Raw genomic sequence first — 21,673 nt, 5'->3', positions numbered from 1 at the left:
CTCATGAGGGTTTTAATGGGATTCCTCTGGCTGCCATTCGAGACCAGACCCTGGGAGGGAGGGCAGAGGAGGCTGTGGCCGTCCTACAGGCCAGAGATGACGGCGACTTGAGCAGAGGGGCCCCTGATGGAGGAGGGGAGAAGGGCTCGGGGTCCAGAACGGTCTCTGAGGTTGAGCCACGTAATGGAAGCGTAACACCCCCCCCCGCCCCCCGCCCCTGGCCAGTCCCAGAGCTGTGCTCAGAGGAGATGCTGCAAAAATGAGAACTAACAGTTGCCGCCGCCGGCCGCCCCTCGGATCCCGGCCCTGGCCCAGGAGAGCAGCCCCGCGCCGGCCGCCCCTCGGACCCCGGCCCTGGCCCAGGAGAGCAGCCCCGCGCCGTCCCAGGAGCGGGGAGGGGCCGCCAGTGACGGCGTGCACGCCCTGTTTTGCCACTCCTCTGTGTCCCGACTCCTGTTACCTGCGCGCGAAGTCACTTTCCAGAGGCCGTTGTAGCTCTGGAGCTGGCGGCTGTAAGGAACCCGAGAGCTGCAAGGGGGGAGGAGAGGGGACGGGAGAGGAGAGGGGACGGGAGGGGAGGCAGCCACCCCACCCCCAGCCCTCCTGTCCCCTCTCCCTTCCCGTGGTTAACAATGACGACTACAGCTGCCAGGCTCCCCGGGCGGGCGGGGGCAGCCTCCCACACCTTCCTGGTCCCCACCCCGGACCACTCCCTCCGCCCCTCCCCTCGTTGGGCAGATATCAGTGAGCACCCCAGGCAGTGCGCTGGGTGGGGGACAGAGAGAATGGGGCAGCATCCCAAATAAAGACACACCCGCTGTGGTGGCCATGGGAGAAGGGTAGCGAAGCACAGGGGTTGGAGGCTGGGGTGCTGTGGGGACGGGGGTCAGGCGAGTCCTCTCCGACGAGGGGACGCGGGAGCTGGGGCTTGGATGAGGGGTCGGGGCCCTGCGGGTGCGGAGGTCTCGGGTGGGCCGTGCTTCACGGGCCTGGAGGGAGGGCCAGCCCAAGGGATGCGGAGTCCATGTGTCGCAAAGCCGTGGAGATCCCTGAGCAGTAGTACCTGTTCTAGAAGGATCCCTCAGGCTGCTGTGTAGCCCTGGGCCCTGAGGGTGAGGGCAGGAGTGGGGAGTCTATGAGAAGTGCCTGGATGGGGTGGGTAGCCACGGGGAAGATGAGAAGGGGTCAGTGTCCGTCGGTTTTGGAGGCAGGAGATGGAGAAATCAGCTCAAGGAGGCCAGGTCACTTGCCCAAGACCACCTAGAAGAGACCCGAAATTCTTCGTCTCTGGGCCAGGCACTGGGCTGGGCTCTGGGGACACCCGGGTGAGAAAGACGTGCCCGCTGCCCCCGGGGAGCTCCCAGCCCAGTGGGGAGATGGAGGCAAAGGGTCACAGGCCATCTGTTCCACCTGGAGGGCTTCACAGAGGAGGCGTCATTTGAGCCAGCAAGGAGAGGGAATGAGGACAGTCTCTCTACAGCTGCCTCTGTACAGATCCCGCGTTATCTGCCAGTGAGGCTGACCTTTGATGAGTGGTTAGACTAGCAGAGGGACTGACAGGGCAGGCCCACCCCGATCCCAGGCTCCCCCACCCCATTCCCTTCCTGGAGGGGACCAGCGCACCCTCTGCTGCCTCCTTTGTCTCCCTGGCAGTGTCTGGTCAGCACCCGAGACTTCCGTGCAAAGTGGGAAGACTGTGGGCCGTGGTGTGGCTTGGGTTCCCATCTGGCTTCGCCACTTTCTAGCTGCGCAACCTTAGACTCGCTGTCTGTGGCTCAGTTCCCGCACCTGTGGGAGGTGATAACACCACCTGCCTGTGGGAGAGCTGAGAGGAGTAGAGGCGTAGCATAGTGGGTACTCAGTCAGTACTGTTTGGGCCCCAGAAGGCATGTATTTTGCTGAGCCCACCGTGCCCTTTCATACAGCCATGCTGTGCGTCTGCATCCCCTTCCCCCTCTCCTCACAGAGAACTCCTCTGCATTCTTCAAAGCCCAAGTCAAATAGCCCCTCCTCTCTAAAGGTGCCTCTAATTGTTACTCCGTCATGCCTCCCCTGGAATCCTTGAGCTTCTATTCACCCAACATTTAGTGAGCACCTACTGTATGCCAGCCACCCACTATACCGTTAGGAGTCTGTGACCTCCAAGACAACCAGAACAACTTCTGCTTGTTCCCTCACCCGCTGCCCTCGCTTGACTCAGCCCCTCTGAAGGTTTTCAGCTGCCCCAGCCGGGCAGAGATTCCTTTCCCTCTGAGCTGCTGGGAGGGCCTTCCTCCCTCCCTTGTGGAGCGGAATCCTTCCCTCTGGGTGAAGATGGGAGGGGCGGCCACCGAGCAGAGCAGCAGAGTGTCTGGACGGGAGAGGCAGCCTCCAGCGAGGCTGGAGACTGACGGGCGGTGTTTCTCCTCTCTCTCCTCCTCCCCTGCCTCCTCCTGCCCCTCCTCTGAGTCTCTCCTCCATTTCTCACCTTTTCTCGTTCCTCTGTCTCTCCTCTCCTCTCCACCACTTCCCTCCCTCCTGTTCTCCCGTTTGTCCGTCTCCCCGCTCCATGTCGCTCATCCCTCCCTCCCTCCCTCTCCCCGTCTCTCTCTTCCTGCCCCCCCCCCCCCGCTGTTCTTCCCTCCTCTCCTGCCATCTGGGCCCCGCAGAGCCCCCGAAGAAAAAGCGGTCTGCGGTGTTGGACGAGATCCTGGAGCAGCTGGAGGACGGCGAGGACGGCGGCGAGGAGCAGGCCCTTCAGCTGTGAGCTGGCGCCCAGCGGTACGTGGCTCCAGGGCCCCGGGGACGGGACAGCCGCTCCGGCTCCCGCACTCCCTACCGTGTGGGCTGGGGGGGCAGAGCCGCTGCGCGGGGCCCTACCCTCCTCGGGTCCAAGGTCGGAGGGGACGATGGCCTCCGTCCACTGCCCCACGCCCGGCATCCTGGGCCTCGGATGCCTCGCTCTGTGCCCGGCGGTGAGGGCCAGGGCAGGGTGCAGCCGCCACGTCAGGATGTCCCTCATGCAGCTCGAGGACCTGGAAGCAGCAAGAACAAACCACCCCGCCTCACGCCCGGCCAGCCGATTGCTGCTCCCCCATAAGTTCCCCCATCCTCCTCCTCCCAGCAGACTGGGCCCCATCCTGCTGGTGGGAGGGTCGGGGTACAAAGGGACTCCAGGGTGTGCAGTTGCATGGGGGCGAGGACCCTTGCACCCCATGGCCCGCATCCCAGGAGCACGATAGCACCAGGGGAGACAGCAGCCCCCTGGAGTTAGGCTGTCTGGGCTCGCAGCCCCACTCCACCCTGAGCAGGCTGGGTACCCCGGCCCAGTCACCTGACCTCCCTGGGCCCATGTCCTCCTCTCTAACTGGTTCCCACCTCGTAGGGCTTTAGTGAGAAGGAAAATGTGTAACCCATGAAAACCACTGGGCACGGTGCTGAGAGTGCAAGACAGGCTCCAGAAGCTTCCCTTCCTGCTCTCCCCTCCAGGGCTGCTGAGCTGGAGTTCACACCTACATCTGACTGAGGACTGCTCACAGCTGGGGCCTTGGCCTCTCTGCTGCCCCATCCTCGTCACTTGGGACTGAGCCCTGGTCTAGTCACCAGGGCATCCTCCTCCGTCCCCGCCGGCCACAGGGCTGCTCATGACACCCTGAGCTCTGAGCCCAGACATGCGTTGAGCTCAGCTGTGTCGCTAATGGCGGACGCGCTCTGCTCACAGGCTGGGGGCCCTATGAAATGCATCGAGGTCCCCAGCCCTGGCAAACGATGTCCCAAGGCTTCTCCCAGTCTTGGGGCACCCGCGTGCGCGCACCTCCTCCAGCCTGGAGATGAGTCTCCCCCATGGGGAGGGCCTGTGCCCAGCAGACGCCAGGAGGCAGGATGGTGGAGAGGAAGGAGCTACAGCCGTCTGCCCTGGATCTGAACCCTGGCCTAGCCTTCCCAGCTGTGTCCTTGGACCAGTGAGGTTCCCTCTGACCCTCAGCTTCTCTTTCTGTAAGATGGGGGTGAGGTTGTGCCTCCTCAGAGACAGTGCTTGGACTAAGTCAGCCAATCCAAGTAAAGCCCAGAGGAAACGCCATCGGCCCTGTGGTTTCCTCCAGCATTTGGGAGGCTGGGCGGGGCTCCAGGTGCAAATCCAGGAAGCTTTGACTATGTGAGTAAGGCTTGGTCTGTGTCTGTGCCGGGGGTTTCTGGAAGGCGGTTCCAGTCTCCGTCCAGTTTTCGGAGTGCCCTGGACCCCAAGCAAGGCTCCTCGGCTCTGGCAGCCCTGAGAGGCTAAGTGAACCCCCAGTTCCTGTGGGGCGTTGCATCCTAGTCCCTCCTGGCTCGTCCCTGAGAAGTAACAGAGGGGTGACCCACGGCCTCAGGTGACTGCAGCCTCTGGGCAGGGGCTGGATGGTGGGGTCAACGTTAAACCTCACCCAGGCCAGACCCTCCGGTGACCAGGCTCCCACGTTGCCATGGGTCTCAGGCATAACAGTGCTGGGTCCACCCCGTTCCTCTCCACTGCTCATCCTGTTTAGGGGCACGTGGGTCCTTCTGCATGAACACACAGTTCGTGCTCACATTTCTACACCACTGGAGCTGGGGGATGGTCCCTGGTCACCAAATACAGGATCGTCAGACCCATGGGCCTGGCACAGAAAGAGGCATCGTTGGCACCAACTTCCCTGACCAGATGACAGTACCAGAACATGCCCAGAGCAGGATTCGCCACCTCCTGGTGTCGGCGTGCCGAGCTCGGGCTCTGCATTCAGACCAGCCTGGGTTCCAGATAGTGGTCCACCACGCAGCAGCCTCCTGAGCCTGGGCCAGGGGCCTAACCTTCTGAATCCTCAGTCTCCTGTCTTTAAAATGGGCAGATGCTAATAGTGTGTCCATCATCCCAGGGCGTTGTGAGGCCCGGAGAGCTTCGGGCGCCTGCAGGACGTGGATCTGACCCCAGAGACTGTGGTCTTTACCCTTCGTGCTCTCCTGCCTTCTCAGAGGAGGCTCAGCAACAGCAGGGGTGACGGAGTTGATGGCCTGCCCATCAAGCTGATGGCTGAGGAGGGTGCTACCAGCCCCTCCTGGGGACCAGGCCTGGGGACAAAGGAAGCCGGGAGACCACGTCCCCTTCCCTTCTTCCTGCCCCCGCCTGGCCTCTGTGCCCCCACCCCGGGGGCTCCCTGTCTAGACACGGGGGAGGGGGGGCCATAAGCAAATAGGAGTAGTCGATTCGACTCCCGTAGAGATCTCGGGGTGCCCCATCACCCCACCTTCATGCCACACCTGGCTTTTGTGGACGCCCACTGTAGACGCCACCCTCGTCTCCTCCCTCCCTCCTCCCCCAGGAGCACTGCCTTCTGCACACACTGCCTTCTGCACACGCAGCCGGAGGGATCCAGCTGAGTCCATGAACTGGATCCTGACAGTCGTGGTTTAAATCCTCAGGGCCCTCCACACACACAATCAAGTCCACTTCTCACCCAACAGGGAGGCCTGCCTCGTCTGACCCTGCCCCCCACCCCTCACTTACACACTCGGGCCTCTCCAGCTCCCTCCGACCTCAGGGCCTTTGCACTTGCCCTTGCCTCTGCCTGGGGCACTCTTCCCCACATGTTTCCTGACTGTCTCCTTTTTTATTCCCCTTTGAGATCTGAGTTTAAATTCCCCTCCTCAGAGGGACAGTCCCTGACCCGGTCATCGGAAATAGCCAGACTCAGCTCCCCTCGCACGCCCAGACCCGCCCCACGGCCCTGTCTCAGACATCCCTGCCCCTTCCCCTTTGAAAATAACAGCTGCTTTAGACAGTCAGGAGCTACTGAAGCTGTCGTAGTTTTTATTACTGTCGTCATCATCGTCACCATCGTTATTCTGGAAGGAAGTAAAGCGTAGGGAGGTCATAACCAGGTAAAGCTAGGGAGAGTACTAGCCTGGCCTGGAGCAGAGGCCCCATCTGTCCCCTTTCAGGGCGGGGCCGCCGCATCTAGGAGAAATCCGTCCACCCGGTGTTCGGGGTGAATTGGGGGGGCTCCGGCCTTGAGCTGGGGCCGCAGGGAGACGGGTAGTCACTGTCGGCCCCACGGGGTGGGGTGGGGGCTTCGGTGGAGTCTGAAGTGATGTCGGGACATCAGCGGTCCAAACCACCAGAAGATCTAGGAGAGCAATTCCAGAATAAACTACGGAGGTGGTGGCTGAGGCAGGAGAGCCGCCCGGGGTCCGCGTGTGGACTGGCTGGGGCAGGATGCAGGCTCCTCCGTTCCTCAGGGCCTGTGGCCCCCAGATGGCCGGGAGACAGCTGGGAAGGGAACGTGATGGCAGGTGGACTAGAGCAGGTGCCCGGGACGGGAGAGGTGATGCGGAGAGGCCCGGGGACCACAGGGGGTCAGCGGGACCCTGCCCCTGGACGAGGCCTGGGGGCCCGGGGTGTTCAGGAGTGGGGCTCGGGTGGCGGGGGAGACCGGGCCAGGCTGTTGCAGAGTCGGGGCTGGACCCCGCTGTGTGCCCGCCTACCTTGACCCCCACGGGTCGACTTTTCCAGGCTCCCCTGCCGACAGGCTTCCAGTTGCAGAGGTGGGCACCAGCGGGCGCCTGGGTGCTGGTGGAGGAGAGGTGCCCGGGCCTTCCCCTCCTCCCTCTGTCCTGGGCGAGGCTCCAGCCCTGGGCCCTGCTAACACCACCGCCTCCCTGAGGGCCTCCTCCTCGGGGGTGTGGTCCCCCACGGGCCTCCGGCTCTCAGGTCTTCCAGCTCCCTTGTAACTAGTTCTCCTCCTGAAGTCGCTCTGTGGAAGTGCGGGACAGGCACGGCGAGGATACGGGGCATCTTCCGGGGATGGCAGGAAGGAGGCGGTGCTGGCCGGGTGCAGGGGCTGAGAAGCAGAGCTGGGAGGGCGAGAGTTTGGCCATTTGTGCGCATGGGGCTCCAGAAGGCCGAGCAGATGGGGACCCAGGAACTGCAGAAGCTTGGTGGTCGGGGGGGTGAGCCGAGGGCGTGAGGCCCCCGCAGAGCCCTGAAGGGTAGGACGGAGTGTTCCGAATGTGGGGCCCGGCCTGAGGAGGAGAGGCAGCCAAGGCCCCTGGGCCAGGTGAGGAGAGTGCTGTGCAGACCCCCGTGGACGGGTGAGGAGGACGTGCAGTCAGCCTGCAGGAGGGGACACGGTCAGACAGGAGGGGCAGAGCTGAGTGACAGTGAGGGCGCCGCAGGGGGAAGGCAGAACGCACAGGCCCGATTGCACCCACAGGCAGCGCCCACCGCCTCTGTGACCTCCCACAAGGGTCTCAGCATCTCTGCCTTGATTTCCATCTTTAAAATGGGCAGGAGACTTCCTGCCTCATAGGGTTTTTGTGAAGATTAACTAGAAGGTCATGGATGGAAAGCACTTGGCAGGCTGTTTCATGCCTAGCAACGCTGAATATAGATGGTAGTCATCTTCATTGTTATTACTATTATGTAACAAAGAAGAAAGCTTATGGGGCTAAACCCAGCGAATGCCCAAGGAAGTCAGACCCCCACGTGTGTGTTCCAGGCCTGCTGGAGGCACGGGCAAGACTGGGAGTCACCAGGAGGTGGGTCTGGCAGAAAGGAGTCCCTGTATCCAGGAAGGTGGCCTGGGGGGGCCTGCCCAGAGCAGGCACTTCGTTTACCCAGTTATTGTTGCACAAAGCCAGGCCCAGGATCAGTGGTGGCCGAGGTGCAGTTGGGAAACAGGCGAGCCCCTTCTGCTGGAGCGATGCCCTGGCGTTGCTGTTTGTTCCTAGTCCTTGCCATCCTGGGGCTCACCTGTGGGCAGGGACGCCATTGCCACCGTAGAATTTTTTCTGAGAGCCAGACTCGGGCCCCTGGGTCAGCGCTTCTCGGTCAGTCCACAGACTTGAGCAGTTTAGAGAAAGGCCCTCGCCGTGGGGTGATCCCTGGGTGTGCAGTGGAGGCCCGGGCCAGGCCTGGAGGGCTGCCTCCCTCTGGGAAACGAGCTGGCATCCTCCGGCCGGTTTGCACGCTGGGCAGGGGCTGGCGTGGAGGATCGTGAGACCAGGGGAGCCCAGGTTCCAGCGGAAGCGTCTCAACTCTGGGAGGGCACGAGGCAGCTTGTGGCTTCTCAGAAAGGGGAGGAGGAGGGGGCACAGGCCAGAGGCAGAGGCTGGCAGACCGAGTCCTCAAGCCAGCCGCTCATCCTCACCCCCTTCATTCATTCATCAAACACTCAGAAGGCGCCCTGTGTGCAAGGCGCTGTGCTGGGCACCAGGGACCTCAGGACGGACACACTGTGTCCACACGAGGGTCTGTCGCCAGCCTTGGAGACCCTCGCCCCAGGCGGAAGACAATTTCCAGCGGCCTCTGCCCGCCTGTCTTCCCCCTTTTGCTGCCTCCTCCGGCTTTTTTGTCTTGCGGCCGGCCGGCCTCGCACGCCCGTCTGTGCTGCGCGGCGTCTAGGAAGGGATTAGCACGAGCCGGGCAGGCAGGCTCTGGTGAACAGAGCTGAGTTTGGTTTCAACATCTAATTCAATTTGTTCTGCTGAGATTGAAATATGAAATGGTTGCCAGTCAAACGTTCAAAGGACTGAACGGCGCAGGGAGAGTGAGCGCCTGCTGAAATTCAAATTTTAATGAAAATGACTTTAACCCTTTGGTGCCCCTCGCAGAAATGGAACACGTTCTCCCGTCCTGTGAAAAAACCTCTTGGGGTCTTTCTTCCCCAGCGTCTCTTTTGCTGAGCTTCACTAATAATGTCTCATAATTTTTTTTCTGCAGTATGAATAAAAAATTAATGGAATACTTGCTTAATAATAACCCATCCTCCCATATTGCCCCCGCCATTGAAATGGGCACCCTCCTGGACGCCTTTTCCAAGCCCTATGCTGGACCAGCCCAGGCCCCCGTCAGATGCCCTGGGAACGCCTGAGCTTGGTCCCATCACAGCTGTGCGTGGCTGTCTGTGTCGCGGTTTCATGTCTGTCCCCGCTCTCTGGAGTGTAAGCCCTGGGAGGGCGGGGTCCCTGCCTGCGTTGTGCACAGTGCGTCCCCTGTGCCTGGTGCGTAGGAAGCCTTGGTAAATACTTGATGGAGGAATGAACGCTCCCCCTCTTCCCCTCCCAGCAGCTGTGGGAGGTGGGTGTGTGGGATGTATAGAAATGGAGCCGCAGAGAGGCAGGCGACATTGCCCGGATGACACCGCGCAGAGGGCTGGCACCGGGACTTGGCCCAGCTCAGTGTGCAGGAGAGCCTGGCCCTGAGAGGGGCCCTTAATGCATGCCCTCCTCTCCTCGCCCTTGCACGGTGGGCTGTGCTGCTGGCCCCATTTTACAGACGAGGAGCTTGAGGCTCAGGAGGAAAGGCCCGGAGTGTGCCGGACTCCAACTCTAACTCCAGGCGACTTGAATGAAAGATGTCCTGGTTTTTTTTACCTGGTGAGGCTTCTCCTGTTCGGCACCTACTTGCCATGAACCCCTAATGTGTGAGGCCCCTGGGGTGGGAGTGCATTCCGTGTGCTCAGGGAAGAGTGAGTGGGGCACACGGCGCAGCCTCAACTTGGCCGTGGGGCTGGGGGCCTGGGGAGGGGAGCAGGGTGGGCTCCTGCCGCTGCTGTGTTGGGAATCTACTGCAGAGGGCCAGGACTCGAGTGAGGAGGCCCTTGCAGTAATGCAGGGAGATGGTGGTAACTTGGGCCAGCAGAGGAGGTGACAGGCGGCGAGTCCTAGACCTATTGAAGGTGAGACCGGTGGGACGTGCAAGGCCAGGGTTGATGCCAAGGTGTGGGGCCTAAGCCACAGGAAGAAAGAAGTTAGCATGCACAGGCCCACCACAGGACACGCTGGCTAGGAGGGAAACCAGGAGTTGGGTTATAAACGCGTTAAGTTGGAGGTGACCGTTAGCTGTCAGGTGGAGATGAAGAGCTTCTGGTGGATGTGTCTCAAGTTCAGGAGAGAGGGCTAGACCAAAAGCATAAGGGGAAATGGTCTGTTTTTCCTTAAGAAACCTAAGAAGCAACGTGGGGAACTGACAGCCCCGTGCAGCCAGAGCCTGCGGGATCCTAACTCACAGCTCACAAGTGTCAAGTTCATTTTGAAGCCACTTCTAGATGGTTCCAAACTATATTGGCCACAGGACCTCTTTTTCCAAATAAAAGTCTTATGCAGAACCTAACAGAAAACAGATAAAACAGATGTGCTCTGTTCAAAGTTGGAGTGCAAGGCCTGGCCCCCACATATTCATCCTCCCCTCAGCACCTAAGTGGTTTAAAAACCGCTGATCTAAACATGTCTCGAGAAGCACGGAACGCAGGCTTCCATGGTACACAAGATGATTTCAGGCGGCCCACAGACAAACTTTTTTAATCTATGAGTTTATTTTCATGTGTATGCCACCAATATAAATATATAGCTAGTTCATCAAACCTGTGATTTCACCAAGCTCTAAGGAGAAGGTGAAAAATAGTAGTCAGTTGGTGGCATAAAGAAATTTATTAAGGGCCGGCCCCGTGGCTTAGCAGTTAAGTGCACGTGCTCCGCTACCGGCGGCCCGGGTTCGGATCCTGGGCGCGCACCGACGCACCGCTTCTCCGGCCATGCTGAGGCCGCGTCCCACATACAGCAACTAGAAGGATGTGCAACTATGACATACAACTATCTACTGGGGCTTTTGGGGGGGGAAGGAGGAGGATTGGCAATAGATGTTGGCTCAGAGCCGGTCTTCCTCAGCAAAAAAAAAAAAAAGAAAGAAATTTATTAAGAAGGTGAACGTGATAAAACAGAAGTGGTAAAGAAGGGACATGAACTAAACCCGAGGTTAGCAGACTGCCCTGAGCCGGATCCAGGTGCTGCCTGTTAGTGTTAACAAAGTTTTGTTGGCACACAGCACAACCACTGGTTTACACAATGTCCACGGCGGCACCTGCTGCAGCAGCAGAGTTGAGTGGTTGCAGCAGAGGCTGTATGGCCTGCAAAGCCTAAAATTTACCGTCTGGCCCTTCACGTCCTTTGCCAAGTTCTGATTTAAAGCAAGCCCCAGAAAGCCAGAGCCAGAGAGGGCCGGAGAGGTCCCAGCGGGGCAGAACTCCCCGTTCTGTGCTCTTCCCCATCTGCCGCGCGGCCTCTGGGCAGACCAGGCTCCTGGGCTTGAAACCCCGCTCGCCCCGCCGCTTGACCTTGAGCCGGCTCTCGACCTCCCCGTGCCTCGGTGTCCTCGTCTGTGAACTGAGAACACAGCAGTGCCGACCCACCGGGGCTGTAAGGATCAGGTGAGTGCAGACGGGCCCAGGGCTGAGGATGCTGCCCACCTCGCGCTGAGCACTGTGTGAGTGACGGCTGTTGTGACCCCGTCCCCCAGCGTGAAGGAGGAACCCGCGCCCCTGCAGGCCCTCGTCATCACCCGCCACCCAGGAGGCCGGGAGTGCTCCAGCGCGAGCCCCGAGCCCGGGGCCTGCTGGCTCAGTGGCAAAATAACAGGGGCCCTGCAATCTCATTAGAGCATCGCCAGAAGCCAGGGCCGCGTCCCCTCCAGCTTCCTTAATAAACCCCACTTCCCCTTAATTGCGGCTTTCATGAAAACGATCCACTGGGGCCACCATGGCCCATCCTTGGGCTCAGGCCAACAGCAGACATTTTTCTGTGGTCGTGCAGATTTCCGGACGGCAGCTTCCCTGGGCGCTGTCAAGAGCCCTCCCTTCTCCTGGTCCCCAAAAGATTGCAGGCGATAATATCACTGCCGCCTCGGATGTCTGCCTGTCACCCTGTGGTTCACAAAGCTCTCTCACAGTCACGAGCTCGGTTGAGTCTTGGCTGAGTCACAAGGCAGAGACTGTCACTCCCGTTGCCCAGGTGAGGAAACTGAGGCCCGAGGAGGGGAATGAGCCGCCCGTGGCTAATGGTCCAGGAAGGTGCCGGAAGCACACAGACATCTTTCTCTCAGGCATCCATACTGGCCACGGCGTCTTCTCCTTCCCCCTTGGCTTTGTGGAAGAAGGAAGGAAGCTTGATAAGTGTCGGGCCACGTACAACATAGCTGGAAACACTGGTCCGTTAATGGTTCTCCAGCTGCATTCTCCAGGGGAGCTGGAATGTGGGGCTGAGCGGGGTGGGTCCAGAGCCCTTAACCACCTCATCCTTCCAGTATTTTTTGGGTTCGGTTGCCCTGCCCTCATATTATAAGCAAGATATTTTGTGGACCTGAAATGCAAACCAGCTGCTTCATCTGGTGCTCAGCCGAAGAACATCAGTCTGCCCCAAAGCTAGGGGACAGCTGGCTGTGTTGGCCTTCCAGAGAGACGGTGTATTGGTTCAGTATGTTTCCTCTGCTGTGACAGACCCAGGTATCAGTGGTTGAAATAAGGTGGAGGCTGACTTCTGTCACGTGACAGTCAGAAGGTGAGCAGGCCCCATCTCATAGGCTACACAGTGGCGGGGACCCAGCTCCCTCTGGACTGTTGCTCCGTCACCCCTCCACGGTCATCTCATCATACGTCCCAGGACAGCTCCCCACTGTGCCAGGACCCTGCCGGCAGGAGCGGGAAGGACAAGGAGAGCGCCTGCCCAACCTTCAAAGACACAGCCTGGATGATCTCATGTTGCTTCCGCCCGCATCCGTCTGGCCAGAACAGAGTCACATGGTCGAACCCAGTTTCGAGAGATGCTGGGAAGTAGAGTCTGTCTCCTGGGAGCCCGTCTGCCCCCCTAAAACATGGAGCTCCTCGTGCTGCAGGAAGCAGGCGAGGGAGAGTGGGAACAGCGAGCATCCTCGCCGCGGATGGAGTCCGGCTGTGCTGGGGTCTTCCTGGGGCATTTTCAAGGATTAATTTGACTGTCCCTGATTTCCACCTTTTGAGCTGACTTTCGAACTTAACCCCACATGAGCACCTTTCGAAGGTCCAAAAATATGACGCTTCCATGGATTCTTAATCCAGGAGATGTTTGAGGTCCACTGTCTTAGACCCAAGCACGAGTTGTCGGTGAAAAGCCCCCAAGAAACGTGCAGGTCTTGCTCACACTGAAGACGTGTTGGCTACTGCCCCATCGCCCAAAGCAAGTCACTTGGCAGAGCCCGGGTCAGCGAGGGAGGGACACCAAAAGGCGTGGGTGTGGGGGTGGGAGGGGGTGAAAAATTGGGGCCCTGAATGCAGCCACTCTCCCACGCTCTTCAGCAGACCTCGCGTCCATCCGCTCCTCAGACCCGTCTTAGCCTCGATTATTGCGGCACCTCCCTCGCCCTTCCCCCACCCTTCCCCCTGCTACCGCTGCTCACCTTCAGGTGTAGACACCGCTGCCTCTGAGCAGTCCCTGCTGGCCACCTAGGACTCCGGTGCTGTCCCCCTGGGTCTGTCACTGCCACGGTCCTTCCCTCACTGCCCTGTTCTGTCACCCACCTGGAAGCCCTTTGAGGGCAGGGACCGGGTGTTGTTCACAATCGTATCTACAAGTGGGAGGCACCCACTAAGTATTTTCTGGAACCCAGGTTGCCCGCATCTGACCCCTTGAGAAACAGGACGTTCAGAGGCTCTTCATTGCCAATACCAGGAAAATTCTAGCCAGGCGGGTGAGTCCAGCCTCCCCAATGCCTTGTCTTCTCGCTCCAGGAGCCTTCACGCTGCCAAGGGACCCAGATGGCGCTCATCAAGCCCCCGGGTGTGAGTGGACTGTCGGGTTAATTCCCTCCTGCCGGAAGGTTCTGTGCTCTTTGTCTTCCCTCCGCACGCTGGTCTGTTCCGCTTGATCATCACTGCCCTGGGGTCACTGGCAGACTCCCTCTAGCTGGGCTGCCTCAGCCCCAGTCCTCCTCGAGGAAGGCAACCGGCCCCTCCCCGAGTGCCCTAGCACTCCTGCCGCGTCCTGGCCCAGCCTGCTCAGGTCGGCTGAGGACTAGAAATGGTCCTCATGCCCCATTCACAAGGTGCCCCGGGTTCTTCAGTAGCCAGATCCAGTGCATTCTGGCTCCCAAGACCCAGTCTGTCCAAACCCCGTTTTCCCTGGGAAACGTTTGCATTTAGACATCAGAGTCTGGGTTTTAGCCTCATTTCTCTGCACATTGGCTCCTCTCCGAGCCCTCCGCCTCCCTGCCCGGCTTTGGAGCCCTGGATCAGGGACGGGCACCACCGTGCCGTGCCACCCCAATGGTGTGGCCTCGTTCCAGGGGGACGCGGGAGGCAGCTCTCCCAGTTCATGCTCGGAGAAGCCCAGGCTTGAACTCCCTAGTGTCTGAGAAGCAGTCCCACTTCCTGCATCTGCTCTGTTCAGCCAGGTGGGGGATCGACTTACACGTCTCTCCTTCCAGCACCCCCCCACACACACGCGGCAAAGCAGTTTTGGGGATGAATTGGGTGGGGACCGGGAAGGGGGTGCCGTGAGCGATTGTATTTGCCCTGAGTTCACCGTCACGGATTTACTCTTCTGCATCTTGCCTGGGGTTCTCAGCTTCTAGAGCGAAAGCCACAGGGCCCTCGGGACGAGCGGCCTTCCCAGAAACCCGAGCCCTTGAGGGTGCAAGGTTACACCCTCCTTTTAGCCCAGAAGCACAGGCTTGAGTGTCACCGCAGCCTGAATGCCGCTGCCGGGGTCCCGAATCTCAGCATCTGTTTCCTCTGAAAACAGGGAGGATGGACCTTCCCTCCAGGGGTTACAGGCCCCCAGAGATGTGTTCCGAGCCACAGCCCAGGGCCTGGCCTGCAGGAAGCAGTTTCCCCTTCATCCCACCAAGTTTTACTGACCGCTGCCCCGTGCCGGGAGCCGGATGGTGAGCCGAGGGTGCAAGGCCCCTGGAGCTCAGCTCCCAACCCCAGGAACAAGATGCAGACTGTGCTGCCTTTGTGGTGTGTGCAGGGACGGACAGGGCACCGGGAGAGGATGACTGTGGGGGCTGACTCCGATGGGGCTGCTGGGAAGGCGTCTGTAAGAAGTGAGGTCCCAGCTGCAGGACGCAGCTGAGCGGGGGGGACGAGGAGGTTCAGGCGAGAGGAACGCTCTGTGCAAAGGTGGGGTGGTGGGAACTGCTGGTTGGCTGCCGGCCCCCCTCCCCCCAGCCCCCGGCGCCCCCTCTGTCACCCGTCCAGACTGGAAACCATGCTGGCACCTCCAGGTCCCGGCCACCACTGGGGATGGACCGCTGGCAGCCAGGGGCCGCTCCCGGGGCGCTGTGCTGTCCCCAGCTGGGGGCCAGCACTGCGAGTCCTCAGAACAGCCACCTCCCCAGGGCAGAGAGTCACGTGGCGCTGACTGAGGTTTCAGATGTATCCACTCATGAATATCAATCAGGCCTGGTAATGCACAGTAAGTGGGATCCAGATTGACTAATAAGCAAGGCTTTCACCCCAAACTGGGTCTGGAGAAGGAGAGTGGCAGCAGCGTGTGGCGGCGGGCAGGTGTGGGCACGATGTGACCAGAATTGGAAAACCTGACAGCAGGCCCGCAGACGGGCAGGTGGCCCGCGGCCGCTCGCTCTTCTGGGGGGCCGCCAGATAGCTTGGGGAGAGGGAGTCCGTCACAGGCAGCAGCCAGCGCCCTTGGGGACCTGGGCGTGGACTCTGGGCCCAGTCTGCAGCGTGAGGAGGGGTAGAGAGGCCTGGGGACAGGGAATATGGCCTTGCAAGGATGCTACTGCCCACCCTGGCGTCTGGCTGGCGTTGAGGGTGCAGGACCCCTGCAGTGCCTCTCCATCCTGGCTGAGAGCTGAGTGACTTCCCGCTCTGGGATCCCCTGACTACGGCTGTGGGGGCAGACCGTTCCGGAAGGACCACAACCCCTATCAGCAAGTGAGGATGATGTGGTCCTGGAGAGAGGGCGCCCCGGAGAGTCGAGGGTGGAGCCCAGGCCTGTGCTGAGCACTCCCCGTGGGTGAGGAGCTCACTCATCCGCCCACTGCCTGAGGTCAGGGAATCTGAATGATGAACATCTGGGGCTGGGAATAGGCCAGGCCACTAGGGTGATGTCCCAGCTCTACTGCTTACGAGCTCCGTGACCTCGGGACTGACCTGCCCAGCCTTTCTGTGCATCTGTCTCCTCTTCTGTAAAGTGGGAAGATGGGAACACCCACCTCGGGATTCACTGAGCAGGCCGTGGTGGGCGGTCGCCCAGCCGTGTGATTCGGACTAGGCGCTGCGCCTCCCTGCCCGGGGCCCCGTCTGTAGGGTGGGTCGTAGGCTGGAAGACATGCAAAGCCCCTGGCACACAGTGGGCGTAGGGTGAGAGTCAGTCCCCTCCCTCCCTCAACCTCCCTCCTTCTAGTCTTGGTTCATCCACCATCCTGATAAGTGACCATCGCCATCGCTGCCCTAACACGGATTAACTCATGTAATCGTTCACCACTCCACAAAACGGGCGCCATTTTGCCGTCCCCGTCTCCAGTGAGGATGCAGAAACCCAGAGAGGTTAGGTGCCTTGCCCAAGACCACACAGCTCCAGGGTCGAGCCATGGTTGGAACCAGGCGGCAGGCTCAGGCCTGTGCTCTTCACTGGGCTGCACCCCTCGGCCTGCCGTCTGCCTCCGCCTGTTGTCTGTCAAATGTGGAAATGCAGCTGGGCCCCGTGGAGAAAGCGACGGCCAGGCTCGGGGCCCTCCTTCATGCCCATTCCCGTGAGCTGGAAACTTCCCTCCAGGCCCCCAGAGACCGTCCCTTCTCCCGCACCAGGTGGAGCGTTTGGGTCTTTAACAGGAGTTGTGGGGGATCTGCAGCAAACACATCCTGCCTCATCCTTGACTTTCCCTGATTCTTAGGACAAGATCCGTTCCCATAGGCAGCATCCGCCCTCGCACCCCGTCCTCACGGTGGGCGTGGGACCAGCATCAGCACCCAAGCACCGAGGACAGGTGTTCTGACTCCAAAGGCAAAGTCTGTTCCCTTGGGGACAGTGGTCAGCCTAGAGCAGGGACTTGAGAAATGGGGGCTCAATTAAAGACCCTGAAGCCCTCCAGGCACAAATCTGGCAGATTCTCAGGGCTGGGGTCTGAGTCCTAACGACTCAGCATCTTTCTTCGAGAGCTAAGTTCTAGGCCCTGGGGATTCGAGGATGAGATGAAGTTGAATGACCAGTGACTGAGTCCTCCCCACAGCCCTGTGACCCAGGGGCACTGCTGCGTCCCCCCGTTCTGCAGGTGAGGAAACTGAGGCTCAGGGCTTGGCTGAGCCTTCCCCAGAGTCCTCGGGCTTGGAAGAGGCTGGTGTTCCTGCCAGCCTCCTTCTGACTTTCAACCCCAAGCCTGGGACCAGAGGCCTGAGAGAGAAGGTGCGTTTGTTCATTCAGCAGAACAGTTCCAGCACCTCCTCCCGGCCAGGCCCTGGGGTCCATAGGGAAGGGGGCAGACACAGCCCCTGCCCCTCGGAGCCCACAGGCTGGGCAGGAGCAGACGGGTCAGGCGATTGTGGCCGACAGAGATTGCTGACATGGGGGTACGCCCCGGGAGCACAGAGGAGGCTCCAGCCCTGGTGGGGCCCGAGTGTGTGTCTGTGTGGTCGTGTGTGCAGGGAGCCAGGGACACCATGGACACAGGCTCTGTGGTTGTCCGGAGCTTAGCCCTAGCCCTCAGGAGGCTGTGTGCCCGGCACGAGCTGCCACCTCTGCTGGTCCCGACACCAGCCAGGGCGCGTATTCACTGCCCTCCGGGCACCCTCCCCACCACACTGGCTCTCTGATTCGGAACAGCAAACAGATGGTTTAAAAGCCTCAGCCTCTGTGACCAGGGAGGTGAGGAGGTCATCCGCCTTCGTCACAGACCAGCCTGTGTCCGACTGTGACGTAATGTGATGTCCGGCAGACAGAAGGGCTGGACGTGACTGCAAGGTGAGGACACGGGCTCGGGGACAGCTGCTGACAGAGTGACAGTCATGCCACCGATGTCCCTGCGTTCTTGTGAGGACGAACCGAGATGAAGCATGCCAGGGGCCTCAGCACAGGGCCTGGCACGCAGAACGTGCCCCGTCAAGGGAGCCCCCGTGATGGTGACCGTTGTTATTTGCATTGCTCTTCTTGGTCCCATCGGTTCTCACCAGATGCGGGTCAGCTCCAGGTTCCCCGGTGGAAACTGCGGAGACGGCGATCTTCTCGAGGGGCCGTGCGGAGTGGATGAGCCAGCCTGCCATGGCTGCTAATTTTTATTTGCATCTCAAGTCGCCGCGGGCCTCCAAGCTGTAGGAAAGCACAGCGAGGGTTCAGTGGGTGCCGGGGGCTTCCAGGACTCTGCGCCCGCGGGGCATGAGGGTGGCCATGGGGGCGGGGAGTCCCAGCCCGCTGGCTCCGGGAAACACTGGGTAGTTTCTCATTTTCCCCTTGAGCAGTTTCACAGCCCAGTTAGACCTGCGGCGAAGGCTCTCTGGGATGGAGCCCCAGGCCCGGGGAAGGAGGCGGGTAAGGGGATAAATGGGCCCATGGTGTGCTCTGCCCGCACCAGCCTCAAATGTGAGATAACCGGGAAGGTCCTCCCTGGACCCAGCGCAAGCCTTTGCCACAACCACAAATAGCACAGCACGTGGAAGGCACTTTGGACACTGGGTTTCCGGGGCAGCGAACTGTACGAAGAGAGCCTGTTCCAGATCCTTATCTTTTACAGCAGAGGTTTGCCCCTGGTTCGTCTCCCTACAGTGTGGTTCAGCCGCAGAAATCTCTTGCTCACTGGGATCACTGAAGTGGCCGGCGGAGTCCGGTCGTCTTTCATTTACTGGGGCTGTGCTAGAGCGGGAAGTGCTCCTGTTGAGAACCGCCCTGAGCCAGACTCTTATTGATAATGCCTGCCCATAACTGTGTGAGTGGGGATCTTGTGCCCATTTTTCAGATGCAGAAACTGAGGCTCAGAGAGGTGTAGCGGCTTGCCCAGGGCCATACAGCTCAGAAATAGCAGAGTCAGGCTTCAGACCCTGGGTGTGAAAAGCCAGTGCTCTTTCCAGAAAATAGCCAGATGAGTGGGAGCAGGGAGGGAGAGAAAGGCTCCTCTATGCCCATCATCTTGAAAACCATCTCCGTCTGGGCTCCAGGCGTCCCAGGCCTGCCGCAGTCCTGACGGCGTCATTGTACCTTCCGGCTCACTGGTCCCCTTTGCGGCTCCTTTCAATCAGCGCGAGCAGCTGGAGTGAGGTCCTCTCGCGGTGTCACCCAGGCCCACAGGCAGGGCCAGACGCCACGTACGGGCATCTCCAGGTGCCCTTTCTCCCCGTGAGGACCCGGCATCTGATTTGACCAGGGGCAGTCCGGGCTGGGCTGCACCAAGTTCAACTTCACGGGGTCTCAAAGCGTCGAAGGCCGAGCGCCCCCGTATCCCTGCCTGCCTCTGTCCAGCAGTCTCCAGCCTCATAACTCACAGCAGTTAGAATTGTCCGAGCCAGCCCCCGGGCCTCGGCACTTGGCCTCCCGGGTCCCTCTGTTGAGCATTCTCTGCCCCTTGTCTTCTCCAGGCCTCTGCTCAGATGTGACCTCCTCCGAGAGGCCTTCCCTTCCGCCGTGTACAGAGTAGTGTCCCCGACGTGCTCTGTCCCCCGACTCTGTTTCATTATCTTCCCAGCACTTACCACCCTCTGACATACCTCCCATTTATTTATTTATTATCTGTTCTTCCTCCCCCGCAACTAGAATGTCCCATGAGGGTGAGTGTGTTGTCTTGGTCCCTGCTGAGTCCTCAGAGCCCAGAACAGCGCCCCTGGAGGCCTCGTAGCTGCTGAGGGAGTGAACCTGTTAGGCAGGGAGAGAGCTGCGTTCTCCCTCTTCAGTCAGATCAGCCCTGTGAGGTGAGTCTTCTTACGCCCACTCCACAGAGGGGAAGACTGAGGCCCCAGGGCTGGTGTCACAGACGCAGGGAGCCCCCTTTCGCCCTACAGTGGTGGCTGGCCGCAGGAAACTTTCTCCTCCATGCAGGAGGGACGTGCGACCCTTGGCCGGCCGCTGCTTTCCGCGGAAAATAAAGGGGGACAGGCGCAGACAAGTTGGGAAGCCGAGTTGGCCTGCGTGGCTCCCACCCGGCGGGCCGGGTGCCGTCTGCGCCCGAGCGCGCGGCGCGGGGTCCTGGGGTTTGCTGGCAGACGGCCGCCGCCGGCTCGCGCCCCGACTTAGTTAGAATGCAGCGGTTAGAGCGCCCTTCTCTCTGATGGCTGCCGGTGATTGACACTTACAAATTACCCAGCCGAAAGTGTCGAGTCTTTGACCCCTGAGTAACATCTTTGGCAAGCCTGAGATTTGCCAGCATTTTGTCATCTAATTACTACAAATCCCTTGAAAATTCACTGGCTGGTGAATTTTTAATGCGGGGCAATTTCAATGTGCTGCGTGGCCCAGATGGGTTCTTGGTTTCTCACCTCTCTCTCTCTCTCTCTCTCCCCTCTTCTCTCTCTTTCCCTCTCCATCGCTCTCTGCTGAACTTTAATCATCTCACAAACTTTTGGATGAGCTCGTGGCAGGAGCGGCACTCGGAGAGTCCGGGCGGAGCTGATGGAGGATGTGCTGTCTTCGCACCTGATGGTCTGTGTGCCCTGTTCTTTGGAAATGGGCGTACAGACCAGGCGCCAGGAGAATCGCCTCACTCCTGCCCCCCGGGCAGCGTTGGGTCTGCCTCTTCTCCCCAGACTTCCCCAAATAAACTAAGCGACACAAATCAACCAGCCTCCTTCATGACACGCCTCGCTTTCCCCTGGCAAGTGGGCTGGTGACTGTTTGCAAGGTTGGTTACTTTCATGCTAAATCTTGAGCAAAGCAGGTGTTTCACCCTAGTTCTTTTTTTTTTTTTTTTTTTTACCTCGTTCCTTAGATCCTTGGATGATGGCGCTCACCAGGGCACGGTGAGAGAGACGGGAGAGACGGCTGCCATTTGTGGAGAGGAGGAGAGACTGTACTTTCCACTCTGTGTACCTGGACAACCTCCCGCCTCCACAGACCCCGAGGTGAGGCCAGGCTTTCTCTGTCCACGTACCACACTCCCCCCCGTGCTGCAGAATGAACCTGGAGCTTCACAGGAGGCTTAGGGCTCGTGCCCCCCGGGAGCAAAACCATCTTCACACCACAAGTCGCCTGTGCACGAGAAACCTGGCTCCCGTTCCTGGGTGGCTTTTAAATACTTCTTATTCTTTTTTTTTTCACCATTTATATGTATGTCAGATTTTTATTCCTAAATACAAAAACAAGATGCCTTTGAAACTTCGTCCCTAGAACAGCCGTCTGTACGGACGTTTTCCTTGGTGACAACACAAGGGTGGAAACTGCAGTCCCCACCGTGTTCTCATGTTGACCTGGCAGAGATAAGTCCCTTCCAGCGCCCTCCGCCAGCCCTCTCCACCCACCTCCTTCCCCCTATTCAGGGAAACGAGATTTCGCTTTTCAGCCCCATTCCCGGTTACATATGTACACGGCTGATAAAATATTCCACTTCACCCCTTCTCCCCGTGGGACCCGCCGTCTTACGGGGAAAGGGTTTGTATGACAGCGACCGCGACAGCCCGCGCGTCGCCTGGAAACGGCGGTGGGGGCGGCTCTCTCTCTCTGGCTCCTCTGTTCCCATTCCCCCTTCTGGTTCTGATAGCAGCGTCGCCACAGACGAGAGGCCTGGGCCTCCTCTGTGGGCTCTGGTTGAGGCCCAGATGGTGGCCCTCCCGTCCTTGAGACGCAAGATGCTACCAAGGTGCCCACTGTTTGCTGCCTAGCAACACCCACCCCCCGTGTCCTTCACCCGGGGCCACCCAGGCACGCAGAGTCGGCTCTGCCCCCCAAAGGTAGGCAGTGTCTGCGCTCTGCACAGCAGGCGCACGGGGCCACG

The 21,673-nt window shown here is 60.0% G+C and overlaps 1 protein-coding gene across 4 annotated transcripts in view; it reads left to right on the top strand.

Annotated features, from left to right (window-relative positions):
• The window catches only part of RBM19 (RNA binding motif protein 19), a 147,102-nt gene extending 126,046 nt beyond the window's left edge, over positions 1 to 21,056 (top strand). Inside the window, exons 24-25 of one of the 4 annotated variants that reach the window (XM_058531489.1) lie at positions 2,649 to 2,760; positions 20,672 to 20,729. In XM_058531489.1, coding sequence (XP_058387472.1) covers positions 2,649 to 2,746 — 98 coding nt within the window. In that variant the 3' untranslated portion in view covers positions 2,747 to 2,760; positions 20,672 to 20,729. The other 3 variants (XM_058531487.1, XM_058531488.1, XM_058531490.1) reach the window with 3 other exon arrangements.
• The last annotated feature ends 617 nt before the right edge of the window (positions 21,057 to 21,673 follow it).

The sequence above is a fragment of the Diceros bicornis genome, chromosome 35, assembly GCF_020826845.1.
Source record: "Diceros bicornis minor isolate mBicDic1 chromosome 35, mDicBic1.mat.cur, whole genome shotgun sequence".
In the NCBI taxonomy this organism is placed as follows: Eukaryota; Metazoa; Chordata; class Mammalia; order Perissodactyla; family Rhinocerotidae; genus Diceros; species Diceros bicornis.
The sequence above is the reverse complement of the archived record's forward strand: the minus strand, read 5'-3'. Positions and strand labels throughout refer to the sequence as shown.